This window comes from Triturus cristatus, chromosome 11, assembly GCF_964204655.1.
Source record: "Triturus cristatus chromosome 11, aTriCri1.1, whole genome shotgun sequence".
Taxonomy (NCBI): domain Eukaryota; kingdom Metazoa; phylum Chordata; class Amphibia; order Caudata; family Salamandridae; genus Triturus; species Triturus cristatus.
In genome coordinates, this window is record NC_140594.1 from 147,757,981 (window position 1) to 147,772,343 (window position 14,363).

Here is a 14,363-nt window from a genome sequence, read left to right on the forward strand (position 1 = left end):
TTACAACAGTTTCACGCTTGGCAGATATCACCCACCACACCACTCATTATGTTAGGGAAAGGGTATATCACGTATTGACACCAGAATCTGTCTCTGACTTTGCAAATGGCAGAAAGGCAAACCATATACCCCGAAGAAGTTCCATAGGACGAAACGCTGTGGCTGTAATTATTTTATGCAAAAGAAGGATTTGGAATTTTATAAAGGAGCAACAACAAACTTAACTGACCATATTGGATTTTAATTGCTTTATATCTAGTTGGTCACAATTCTTATCCTGGTGTCACACCTGGAAATAGCATCTCAAGCCCCTAAACATGCCTACAAGGCAAAGAGGATCATCGGTTTTGGAGGAAATTATTACTACTGAGTTTAGTCAGCGGTCAATCTCTGGGGGCCGTTTTTTTTTTTTAAAGATACCAACCAAATTCATTGCCCCACTTTGGATGTGGACCAAACGGGTCAGGAATGTAGAGAAACAGTTGTCTGTCCAGCATTTTTCTCCACTGCTGCCCCCAACATGTTCAAAAGCCAGGATTTTTGGCAGGGGGATATAGTTCAGTGGAGCATTACCAGAAGCAACTCAATGAGTTGCAATCTTAAATGGACAATGTAACATCGAATGATTTCATTCACTTTGTTAATCTGGGATTGACAATATCTGGGGCAGTCTAGAACCCTACATGTTGAAAAAAGTTCAAAGCCAAAAAGATGACAGTACACCCATCTTTGGCATTTCAATGGTCGGACACACACACACACATTATAACAACATTTTAATCAAGCACTTTGTAGCTAAGGTCTTTAGGCCCAATTAGCACCAGTTGTGCAACATAGTCTTGTACGACTTTTCCTGATATTCAGTTGGCTTGCTGGAAACCGTTGATTGGGAAAAGGTGGCCCACAGATGTTCAATGTCGACACAAACTCTGCAAATCCCTGCAACATTATCAACCAATTAAGATTAACATTTCAAAAACTTTTAAAAATCAGTACTCTGGCATTTCATTCTCCCAGGAGGGATGAGAATCTAGACCATTTAATGCTATGCCTACGAAAAACTACCCCATGCACAGAGTGCTGTCTCGGTCAGGATCACTACCGCAGAGTACACAGCCAGCCAGCTCACCTAATATTTTTGAGATAAGGCATCCAGAGGATAAATATGCATCAATTACTGATAAGCTGGACAGCACCTTACTGCTAATGAGTGAAGTTTGGACAAGAGGTTTGGTCAATTTACTTTATGGAACCAAACAACGTGTAAAGCCAAGATAAACCGTTGGACTTTTCTTGGTGGATGCGCGATCACATGATACCACAAAGATGTTAAAGAGGTCTCAGAGACAGGAACTTTTTAAGGCCAAGCCGAATGATGACTACTGAACACTGGCCACAACATACCATGGCCTTCACTGGCCTTTGACGTGTGCCAAATGTTTAACACATCAGAAAGATATGTAAAAGGTAATGACAGGCCAAACAAACCGACACCCAAAAACCTTCATACAGTTTACAATAAAGGTTGCTAACATGAGTTAACCGAAGGCACACTTTATGCGTGGTTTAAAAATACCCTCACAGAAAAATCTCGGTTCCTAAGCCCTCTCAATTAATCAAGCTAAAAACAGATCCTCCAACGTGTTAGTTGTGCTACTATCTGTTAAGAAGGAATCTTCGCAGCCAATAAGGTAGGTACAACACACTTTATTTCTTAATTCAAGTATTTCAGACGAGGCGCCCACATTCAGCCTGCCTCCGTAGCCGGCCGCTCAGACAAGTCTGAGACAATGAACACCGGAAGCAGCATGGGCCCAGAATGATTAATTAGATCACAATACGCCAATTAAGAACAAATCCCAACAGCGAGGAGAGCTCGCTCTAACTTCACAGCTAGTAGCAATAAAAGAAACACACATGTGCAACAGACCTATTGTAAACACATTGATTTTATGAATAACATCAGGTACAACACCTTCACCTTTTTGAAAAAATTAAGCGGAGATCAAAGGGAAAACAAACAGTACAACTAAAATACAGCCTTACAAATAAATATAAAATAATGTTTTCAGGTAATATAATAATCCTTAAACTTAGAAGGCATGACAACATTGCGTGGGACTCTGCAGTTATCTGAATGAATTCCAACATTTGACTGCTCAGAGTGAGTGACTGCACCATGTCCCAAACTGTGCTGCTTCTCAATGAAATTGTATCTCTGCATTTGGCACTTCTTCAAACAAATCAGCATCATTATACGGAATTGTGTCACAGGGGACCATGTAATTCACTTCCACTCTGCTGAGTGAGAGGAGTGCTTTAGGGTTTACCAACCAAGAGCTACCATTAGAGACGACATCACAGCCTCTGATAGCTTGAATTTTAGACACTTGTTCAGGTGTAACCTTAACCAGGGGTGGTGGAAGAGCAGAATAAATGTGGTTAAGTAAAAGAACAGATCCTTTGGAGACCTTCTCAATACACACTGTCTTGGAGAATTTAGATTCATATTTTTTAACTGTTGTGTGAATCTTGGCTAAAACCCAATCTCCCACATTCAATGTTACATCCTTGATGTGGTGTTTATCACAATTTTCTTTAACTTAACTCTGCATCGACTGCACACTGGAAGCCAGTCAACAAGCTATTTGCCCTTATTTTGCTTACCTCTCTTACCCGATCATGATAGACTGAGGATCTAGAAGATCTATATCTGTTGCGCAACAACAAAAATGGGCAAACTCCTGTGGTACTATGCAGTATAACCATGTAGGACCAGATGTTTTCCCTCAGAAATGATTCCACTTTATAACCCATGGTTAAAGCTGTTTGCACTTCTACCTTCAAAAATGTATTCATGCACTCTAGACCATTTGAGGAAGGAGAGTAGAGAGTCACTTTGAGATGTGCAATGTGAAACTCATTAATAAAATCCTTCATGAGAGCTGAACTGAAAGGAGTGCCATTGTCAATCTCCTTGGGTGCACCCCCTATACCAAAAAAGTTTCTTAAAATTGGATGATTGAATCAGTGTTGGGAACTGAAATCAAAATAAACCCATTACGAATAATAGTCCAGCAACACCATCATGTATGTTTTGGTATTAGTTCAAAAGGCTCGGCAAAATCAAGAGCTACCCTTTGTCAAGCTTCCTCCGTCAAATGTACTACGTGGATGGGAGATTCATGCAATTTGCAATGCTTGTGGGACACTAAGCAAGTGGTACAGTCGTTTATGAGTTTGGAAACCTGGGATTCCATAGGAGGCCACCATTTATATTGTTCGAGAGTTTTACTAGTGCCGACACGTAGATGATCTTCACAAGCTTCCATAATCAGAACATTTACAAGACACACTGAGGACACTCAAACATCAGATCGTAATAGCATACCTTCCACAATAGTTAGGTCCTCAGAAACATGAGCATATTGTCTTAATGAAGCATCAACATTACTCTCTTTGTGCCAACCATCCTTCATGAACTTTAATAGATTGCAAAACAAAATGGGATCTTGTTTGGATGCCTCTATCCACTTCTGTGAGTGATTGTGCCTGTCAACAAGAGCAATCATACGCTCATATTCTTGATCACTGTCCATACACTCATCCGCAACACTCATCCGCAACAGGTAATCTGGCTAGGGAGTCAGCCCTCACATTCTTCCCACAAGGTATATACTTCACAGTGAAAATGTATTCCTGCAATTTGGAAAGCAACCAGAGTTAACTTGCTGATCCCTTTTCAAAACCATTGCCATTAAGTAGATGTAGTAACAGTTTATGATCAGCGTAAAGATCAAAATGCAAACTCCATGTTAATGTCTTAAATATTTCTACTGCCCGACAGCAGTCAAATGCATTCCTATCAGTGGTACTGTAATGTGTTTCATCATTACTGAGGGAGCGAAAGGCCAAAGCAATGGTGTGTTCTTTATCCTGAAAACCAACTTGACTGGCATCAACTTCGATTAGACTGCCTGACGGCAATAAATGCAGACAATGCTGGTGCAGAAATGGTGCATTTCTTAACCTTTTGAAAATCCTCATGCACTGAATTTGACCATATACATTTCACTCCCTATTTAAGCAGGTTCCTCAACAGTTGAACAATGAAAGCATAGCCCTGCACATAAAGTGAATATTACTCACTAAGCCCAAGGAAGTAGCGAAGCATAAACTTGTCCTGAGGTGGTTGGGCATCTTCAATGGCTTTAATCGGGGAAAGTTTCAGAGATATCTCGTTAGGACTAATAGAATGCCCTTAAGTAATCAATATTTTGGGCCAAAAACTTACATTTGTCAGTGCGAAGACTGTTGCCAGATTCTTTACATTTCTTAAAAGCAGTTTCAAGAAAATGATTTTGTTCCGACAAGGACTTGGCAAAAATTAGATCATCTTGGAAAGCCTGCACTCCCATTACCCCTTCCAAGATGGTATCCATTAGACGCTGAAACACACTAGCAGCAAATGCTGGACCTAAAGAGTCTGCAAAATGTATAAGCACTAAACAGGACGACTAATGTGATTAGATTTTGGGAGTTCTCAACTAAAGGAATCCGATTGTTAGCTGACTTGAGGTCCAATAATGAGAACATTTTAGAGTCATCAATATTAGTAGCAAGTTCTGAACTTTGGGGAGTGGGTGACAATCAACCACAATGTTCTTATTGAGACTGCGAAGGTCAGCGCACAAGCGAATGCCCCACCTTTCTTGCGGACAATTACAATGGGACCGAACCATTCAGAGGAGTTTGTGGTTTCAATAATACCATTCTAAACCAATTTCAATAGAAAATCTTCAACTATGCTCGAACATGCAACAGAACAAGTCTGACTGGGTGTGAAAGGGATGGAATTTCTTTTTCCAATTTGATAGTGTTTACATACTTTTGGATGAGACCAATGTTGTTAGAGAAAATTTCTGGAAAACTTTTGACAACATCTTCAGTAGGTGTCGGTCCATCTATAATGACCAGAGAAATAGGTATGTATATTAGATAATCTAATCAGTGGGCCAGCACCTGGAACCAACATGAGCTCCAATCTGCCATGGTCCTGCCAAACTACATTGTGCCTACCCTCGATTGCCACATACATTTTTATTAAGGTTTTTCTACCAAGGCAAGCAATGTATTCAACAAAGAACCTCACCATATTGATATCTTGGTCACTATATGCTTTGGGATGTTCGTCAGGTAACTTTGAACAAACTGGATTGCAGTCGCACTCCTTCGGTCATTTTTTTTTTTTATGTAATGGTAAAATGGTTCTCCTTCTTTGGTGCTGTAGAGTATCACCTCCTGATCATGAGGTGTTTTACTGTAAGTTCTGTTAAGAGTCCTCCAACAAGGGGAGGTCGTACTCCAATAGGGATATATGATTAAACAACTACTGCCTAAACCACAAAGGCTAAACAACGAGTATTCCCAAACCACTACATTTTATCAACGAATTTTTAAACCACGAAAATTATTTACACCACTATCTTCTCAGGGCAGGTTAGTGCAGGCAACCACTTCTGATATTTCATCTCTCCTCATGTTAGTTAGTGCTTCATCGCACCTCACCTGGAGCTCAGCCTCTGATGCGGCTCGATGGCCACGTAGTGTTAAACGCGTTCTCCAGCAACCCAGCTCGGAATCCTCTCGGCCGGGGGGAGGCAGAGAAAAGGCACAGTGAATACTCTGTCTGCACTGACACCTTCAATTGCCTTTCACCCCAAGCCCTCAGTGTCTCTACAGCAGATGATCAAGACTCAATTCCCGGCCTTGCGGTGGCAGCACCTAGTCTAAAGTGAGGCAGGCTGCCCTCAGTGGCCTCGTAAGCTCACGGTGCACAACCGCCCCAGTCTCAGTTCTCTCCCCGGGGCAACACTGCTCCAAATCAGTGCGGATGTTCCCGCACTGCCCTGAGAACGGCAGATGGTGCGGATTACGGGATCCCAGTGCTGGAGCAGCAAGATAACATAGCCACCATGTTTGCCTGTCAAGCCACACCCCCCGAGTTACTACCATCTTTCAGTGTCCTCATAGCTTCTTTTCTCTCGCAGTTGGATAGTGCTGCTCAGAAGAGGATATGCGTATCCAAGTGCCTGGGAGGATAGGTGATTCTTTAGATATATTCTGAATTTCAGGTGGCCATTTTGTGTCTCAGATGTAGCGCTAATGACTTCCATAGATAGGAGCCCCGTGCATAGAGTGATCAAGCACCATATCTCCTTCATTAAACTGGCTAGGTCGACAATAGGAACCTGTAGAGGCTACTTGCAGGCTAGCAAAAATCAGTTTAGCAAGATACTTCATTGAACTGCCATAATTCTGGAAAGGCTTTTCATTATAATTACAATAGTGTCATCTATTGGCCAGTCACGAGGTCGTTATTTTCATGGTTTAGGAAAGTCGTGGTTCATGTGAGTCGTCGTTAACAGATTGGTCGTTTAGGATTCGTTGTTCAGGTCAGTCGTTTTTTTAAACTTCGTTATTAAGGCTGTTTCCCCTCAAATAGCACTCATTGCGAACATGTCGCTTCATAAAATCGTTATTCGCTTAATAGATTTCAATCTCTGACTTATTTATCATGATAAATAAATCAGAGATTGAAAACTATTAAGCGAACGACGATTTTATGAAGCAACATGTTCGCAATGAGTGCTACTGGAGTACGTCCTCCCAGTCAGGTAACTTTAACACCACATCAGAACCCCAATTTAACTTCCAAGAATGTATTAGAAATAATAGTTATAGACGCTCCTGAATCACACATCATATCCAAATGTAACACTTGAGCCCAAAGTTACCTGACACACCGGGTCTTAACTTTATCAGTGGCCACAGGATCAATCTCCAGATTCAGTACCAATTTAGACAAATCAAATGTGCTGTCAAGCAACATTACTCAATTCAATATTGTGAACCTTTACTGGATTCTTACCAATTCAGCATACACTGTGAAAATGCCCCTTCAGTTTTATGCACTTTGTGCAGGGTTCACAAATCGCTGGGCACTGTGCATAGTTACTTAAATAGGACTTGGATCCACACCTGAAACAGAAAGGGTTAGTATTGCTTTCCACAGTTTTTATCCTTCACACAAATGGCATAGTGTTCTGTGCTCCCTGTGGTATTCACAAATGTTGGTGAAGAGTGACTGTTCTCCTGAGGCATAATGCGACTTGAAACTATTTACTGTTCAATACTTTTAGCAAGATCAATAACCTTGACCAATGAAGGATCTGTGCAGCTGAAATCTTTCCTGTATCTTCTTCGAAAAACAGCTATACACAAATTGATCCCTTATTTATGTATCAAAAGATGCTCCAAAGTTGCAGGTTGCTGCCAAAGATCTTAAAGCAGAAATGTATTTTTCAATTCAGATTATTACTTCTTTTTAAAGACATTAAATCCTTCTAGTATCACGCAAGGTTCCCCTGCGAATTTTAGCCTTAGCCTAGTAATAGCTTCTGAGTATTAATTCCAATTCCAGATTGACCAGATGGGGGTAATAACTTTAGGAAAATTGCTAAAAATGTATTGGCCCTCATGGCCTAAACAATATTGCAGCATTATGCTATGGTTCAAATTCATCAGCACCAACAGCAATTAAATAATTTTAAAAGATCTCAACCAAGCATTCCATTTGACAGATGGGTTTCCAGGATTTTGAAGAGACAGCGAGATCTGCTCAACATTGCAGAAAACCATGGGTACAGCATTTCTAAGAACACTTGCTAAGTGACTTTAAAGAACTATGGAAATAAATAAAAACGCAAAGCACAAATAAGGTGCTGTTACCAAAGTGTTAAACCATAAGCCAGCATTGTGAAATTCTTGTTGAAAGGAGACTTGAATAAAGTCAAAAGTGCATTTGAGAATTTACTGGTCAGTCAATAAAGTGTAAGTAATGCCAAAAGTCTTATATGCGAATGAAGGAAATTAGGGGGGTGTCCCAATGCAAATGGCTGAATAAAGATGGCCACTTAGTGTCCTTAGCATGATGAATTGGCCTTTAACACGCAGCCGCTACTAAGGACTCAGTTTCGGTACGAGGAAAATAGTGCTCCAATGAGTGCACGGAAGCGCATCACCAATGGGATATATTGCACTCCACTGTGCGTGCATGAACACATGAGCAAAGAGAGAGAGCTGAAGGAACAACTATTTGGTTGGTGGGTCCAGCTCAAAGCGCAGTATAACAGAAATGCACTGAGATACTCACCACCAAACTCATAGCGCCTGCCAACACAAAATCCACAAAGCGGCAGCTGATAACTTCAAAATACGAATCTGTCTCACAAACCTGTTATGGGCTCCATAAGTCCTCAAGTTGTCACCAAATGTTGACAAGCATTTGCAATGCAATAGGTCTCGCATTAGTAAAAGTTTGAGCTTTTGGCGTTGCAAATAATAACGCAACACCAATAGTTTTAATTTTCAGTAATGGAGACCAGTAGAAGGATGTGAATAAAGACTGTATGGCTACTTCTGGGAGAGACAGAAATATGCTTGTATGTATACGGTATTTGTGTTGCACAAACCTAGCCAAAAAAAAGGCAGGGGAGCATTATACGTGGTTAAAGGCAATAGGGAAGCTTTAAGGATTATAACACCGGCCGAGTTGGTGGTCCAGGGGCTGCCTCTGAATAATATTTAGGTAGAATTTCAGCACTATGACAGCTTAGTTGAAACGCATATTTGTAAAATGCAGCAGGGCAGAAAACTAGACTTTCATTTCAATATGCAGATTTTTAAATGATACATGAAACAGGCTCTGCCGAATTCACTACATGGAAACACTTCCCACCTAGGCTCATTATCAACACCAGCGCAGATCCAAGCACACCCCCCACACAGTGTATCGTGCTATCTCTGTGGAGAAGCGCTGTAACGCCTCACACAGGGGTAGTAAGCGCTATACAATGGATGCAGTTTCATACACTACAATTATACCCGCTAGGCACACGAGTTCCCGACTGCGGAGTTAAATGTAAATAATAATATTGTTCATGTATTTATTGTGCGCGCAGCCCCTGTAAGGTGGAGCCCGGGTGGCTAGGTGTGGGGATGTGGGAAGGAGACGGATACGGCATGCCAGAGGGGACACGAGTTTACCTAACCAGCGTAAGGTGAGGTGATAAAAGCTGTGATCTATTCCGTGCCGGATCATGGGTAGGCGTTGGTGAGGTTATCTAGCGATCCTAGGCAGGCAACAAAAAAAGTATGACAGGAAATAATATTTGGCAAAACAGTGTCTGCTGACGAAGCTGCAACACTTCGGTGACTGGCTTGCAACAGAAACCAGTGGTGCGCGCGCACCACAGAGGAGCGGGGGAAGACTGGGGGTTTCACTGGTAAACGAGGCAAGGGTTAAAACAAGCATTTACAATGCAAACGGTCTCGGCATTGGTAAAGTTAGAGCTATTGGCTTTGCTCATGACATTTTTTTTTTGTTTATGATTTTAAAACATGTAGAGAAACGGCATTGTTATTTACAATGTCAATAGCTTAATCAGTGTGTGTGTGTGTGTGGCTCTGTGTGTGGGTGCAAATGCAATAGGTCTCGCATTTGAGAGTGATTAAGCTATTGACATTGTAAATAACAATGCCATTTCTTTAAAGGTTTTAAAAACAAAAATAATGTAATGAGCAATGCCAATAGCTCTAACTTTACCAATGCCGAGACCATTGCATTGTAAATGCTTGTTCTTGTATTCGCCGAGTGTTGCCTTGTTTTCTTTTTCACTTTGATACTCGCTTCTAAGAGAGGTCTCTGTGTATGGGTTGTTGATCAAATCTATTTATATTTCACGAGTTGGGGTTTGAAGGAATCCCTCGTCCTCTTGTTGTTCGGTCTGTTGTGCCGAGTGGCACTCATTTGCCATACTGCCCGAGGGCAGCCCCCCCCCACCCCCTTCCCCCCCCACCCCCTTCCCCCCCACCCCACCACCCCCCAGGAATCCCTTGTCCTCTTTTGTTGTTCGGTCTGTTGTGCCGAGTGGCACTCATTTGCCATACTGCCCGAGGGCAGCCCCCCCCCACCCCCTTCCCCCCCATTGAAATGCTTTGTTGACCATCATTGTCATCAGCAGGTCTCACGTGCCCGGATGAGAATCCGTTTGAGATGGCCCCGTCCTAACTTCTACTAAAGGGCTCACGTTGGATTATTACGGCATATTTCTGCAATTATGAATGTTGTGACACCTCGACAAAGCAGTAGGCCTGCCTCCTGATCATGCTCCCATTTTATTCTGCCTGATATATGTGGGGTTCACGGCTCGCTGGGGGTGGCGCTGGGTGGCACACGGTGCAGTGTGTTTGTGGTGTGTGTTGGGGGCTCGATGTGTTCAGTGTGTTTGTGGTGTGTGTTGGGGGCTCGATGTGTGCAGTGTGTTTGGGGTGCTGAGTGGCTCACGGTGCAGTGTGTTTGCGGTGTGTGTTGGGGGCTCGATGTGTGCAGTGTGTTTACGGTGTGTGTCCCAGGGCGTCTGATGCAATCCTCGGCGCACAATGAACAAAGTGCACATTCGCCAACATCCCAGCTGTGTGTTCCCTCTGCCTCTCCGGACCCGAACTTTAAAGGAGAAAAGATGAATACACAAGCAGCAGCCTTCGTCGTTCATTTACTGCAAGGTTAGGCTCTCGGATATGATGGATGACGCGTTAGGGCCGAAGCAAAGCTCCGCACTCAGAGAAGCGGCGGAAGTGTACTCATAAACGTCGATAATCCTGTGATAAACGGCAAACTACTTTATGGGGGTTGTGTGGGGGTCCAAATAAACCGCTATTGACCCGCTCATATTTATTGTCTTTCTTGAAAAGGAGTCTGCTGTCCATGTCACTTTTGTCAGGTCATAACATCGGAAGGGACCACTGCCTTTCTCCGAGGCGAAGCAGAAATGCCTCGGAGAAAGGCAGCGGCGCTTTCAGGTTCGGGGGCGTGTTCTCCTCTTGCCATTGGCTGGAGGAGATAATTAGAAAAGTTGAAAAAAAACACGCCCCCGAATCCGAAAAGGACGGGGCCTGTTCGGAGTGACGGACCTCTTCTCCAATGGCTGGCCAGCATTCAAGAGGCCAGCCAATGGAGAAGAGGGGCGGGTTCAAGCCCCTCTTCTCCAAAACATTAAATCTCCGACTTCCGGTTCTGCCTTCGGCAGACCGAACGGTCCTAGACCTAAAAAAAGATTATGGCCTCAGTTAGTCTGGGCGGGGGGGTAGCGATATAATTATGGCACCGGGTGGATTCGGCGGGGCGCACAAGGCATCGCCGAGGAAACAACTCAGAACTCTGTTGGTACAACTCGCAGTGTGCCCATCTGCTGACAGCGGAGCTGCGTCACAACCCGGAGCCTGCAGCGCTACCAGCAGTGTTTGCAGTGCCCTGGCCGCCCCTCCAAAAGTACACCTCCACAACAATCTCACCATATAGCAAACCTAACACCCAGCGCTTCTGCCACTTTTCAAATCGCAGAGCCAACCTTTAAGAACCAGTACTTGCCAGGAACGAAACATAAGCCGGGAGTACTTTTAATACAGTGACACCAGTCCTTAACAAATTTGGAAGTCCAACGCTTTGCCAACAAGCACCTAAACAAGGCAAATGGCGTTGGTTGGAACTTTAAATCACAGCAACATGTTCACCGCTGTGAAGGAGGCTTGTGAGAGGAGCAAATAGAAACCAGAAGAGCACGACAGCAAGAGAACACGCGCTAATTAGAAACACATGCATATTATTAGTTCTCATATGCCGCTGCTGCGCGTAACAGACACCACTGGGACATGGGCGGTTACATTTCTGAAGAAGCTGGGACATGCACACGCCTTCACCAACGCACGCAAAAGCCAATAGAAGCTGACGAAAACAAAAGCACACGCACGAGTGTGTGGTCAGCTTTCTGAAGCCCCTACATGAGGTCTCTCGCTGCACGAGCAATGCTACGCACTGCAACGCTAGGCGCGAGACCTAAAAAGGAATCTTCACAGGCACTAAGATAGGTACAACAACCTTTATTTCTTAATTCTAGTATTTCAGAAGAGGAGCCCACATCCAGCCCGCCACCTGCGTCGGCTGCTCAGAGAAGTCTAAGATAACGAACACCGGAGGCAGCACGTGCCCAGAATTATTAATCACATCATAACACACGAAATAAGACCAAAGCCCGCCAGCGAGGAGAACTTGCTCCAACAGGACTATTAGTAGCAATAAAAGAAATCCATTAGTGCAAAAGGCTCAATGTAAGACAATTGGACACAGTGTGACACATGTCAAAGTTTGAAGATTCAAGTTGTTAACGAGCCTGAAAGCTGCCAAATGCCACGGACACGTTAAAACTGCAAAGTGCCCATAATTGTGGCTCTAGTTACTAACTCCCAAATGATGGTCAATACCAATCCTTAACGGTGACAACCCTTTCCCGAAGCGCCTTTTTGGTGAGACACTGTGAGAATATAGACTCTCGTGGCCCCTCTCCCTCGGCTGAGTTACTCTAGTCTCAAACACCTTCACACAACGACCGATGCGTCTACACCCACCATATGGACCACTGCTAACATCTGGCTACTACATGCCAATCTTCCACCATGACCCTACAACTCAACAGGGCCCAGTGTCTAGGCCCCATCCACCTGGAGAACGGTACTTTGCCCGCCCATACATAGACTGCAGTGGCCCATGCTCCATCACAGCTTCGACCAAATATTTTCCCCATCACTTTGTGCCACCCAATATCCATATCCTCGAGCTTCCAATGTGGTCCTTAAACCCTCAAGCAGATTCATTAGGTCTCCTCCTCCAATAAGCTTGTAAGTAATCGCTTATCTCCAACTGTGACTACCACTCGGGCCATAGTTACCCGCCATCTCTCCCTCCCTGGACCTCTAACCCTTCTCCCTTCCAATCTGAAATCGGACTCACCCACTTAAATTAAGTGCCCTTCACTTTGGCCCACCAGCGGAGCCCCATGTCCCTGCCCTTCCACTGTGACCCTCCTAATTTATCCTAGGGAGACCCCTATAACCCTGCACCTGCAGTACCTGAACTCGCCGACCTCACCACCACTCCCCTATTCAGATCCGTTCACTACCTGAATCACACTTACCTTGGACCCTATGGCCCTATCATCTTCAATGAAACCCCCAAACTCTTTCCCTGGGCCTCACCTCCACGTCTATGTCCAGGAAGCCACCTTCGGCAACCTCGAAAATAAGGCCCATCTTGGTTCCGGAGGTCACCCGCTCGTAGAAGCATTCGTCCGCGTGCGCGTCGATGCTGACGAAGTAGCCGGACGCGGTGGCGCAAAGAAAGCCGAGGAGCAGCACGAGCTCCGAAGGGGTGAACATGGCTGGGTAGCGCGGAAGCAGCTGCAGAGGCTTCTTGGGCCTCTCACTCCGTCAAGAGAGGGACACTCCCCTCAGCCACCACTGATGAGGACGGCCCTGATAGGCCAAAGCCTACTGAATGCCACGTAACGGCTCGAACGGTGGCCGATGAGGAGCGAAAGCTTCCGGGTCTGTGACAAGTTAAAGGATTGGAGGAAGGACTTGTGCTACAAGGCAGCTGCTGCCCCGTTCAAAGATGGCGCGGCCGTAAGCGAAATAACGGCATTGCCGTTGCCATGGTCGTTGAGCTGATAAACAAAAAGAAGACTTACGAGGTAGTATTCCACCCAGTGTTTTAAATGGAAATATAGAAGTGCAGGTACTCACTCTACAGTGTAGGTACCTGTGTGACATTTTCATAACTTCAGTGTAGTTCTGATTGACATTCAATGTCTATGAGTGACACTTTCTCCCGAGCAAAATAAAGCAATGAAGAGGAGGGAAACATACATATCAGAAATTACACCCATTTGAACAACGAGAAGCTCTAAGAAGATATTAAAACTGCTGCAAATCACCAGAAATGAAGGGCAACTGTAATCTGATCGTACTCTTTTGTTTGAGTAAGTACATAACTTCTACACATTCAAATCCTGTACTCCTGGCTACCAACAATGTCACACCGCAAAAAGTGTATTTCTTTAACAAGCAGAAGCATTTCACATTAGTACACTGTAATGTTGTAGGGTGCCAGGCAATATGTACTTTCCCCCACAGACACTCTGGAGACGTTCTATTTGGTAATTGCGCCTTTATTACACTTTGTATGCACCAGTGGAGAGAGCGCCGGGCAACACGCTCCGATCGCGTCTCTCGTTCGCGCCGTTGTTCTTCGCGCATGCGCTGTAGCGTCCAACGTCCGCTACGCGCCTTTGCGTCACCACGTAGTGCGCGCGTCCACTAGACCGCGACACTACATATCTCCCCCTTTTCACACCACTCACACAGAGTCCCCGACCCGGAGGTCAGTCCATTTCGAAGTCTCTGAACTT

General features: G+C 44.4%; 1 protein-coding gene across 4 annotated transcripts in view; it reads right to left on the reverse strand.

Moving 5' to 3' along the window:
* TMED2 (transmembrane p24 trafficking protein 2) overlaps positions 1–13,559 on the reverse strand; it is a 51,362-nt gene extending 37,803 nt beyond the window's left edge. Inside the window, exon 1 of one of the 4 annotated variants that reach the window (XM_085635337.1) lies at positions 13,153–13,559. In XM_085635337.1, coding sequence (XP_085491463.1) covers positions 13,153–13,332 — 180 coding nt within the window. In that variant the 5' untranslated portion in view covers positions 13,333–13,559. The remainder of the gene's footprint in view (positions 1–13,152) is intronic. The other 3 variants (XM_085635336.1, XM_085635335.1, XM_085635338.1) reach the window with 3 other exon arrangements.
* Between the last annotated feature and the right edge of the window lie 804 nt (positions 13,560–14,363).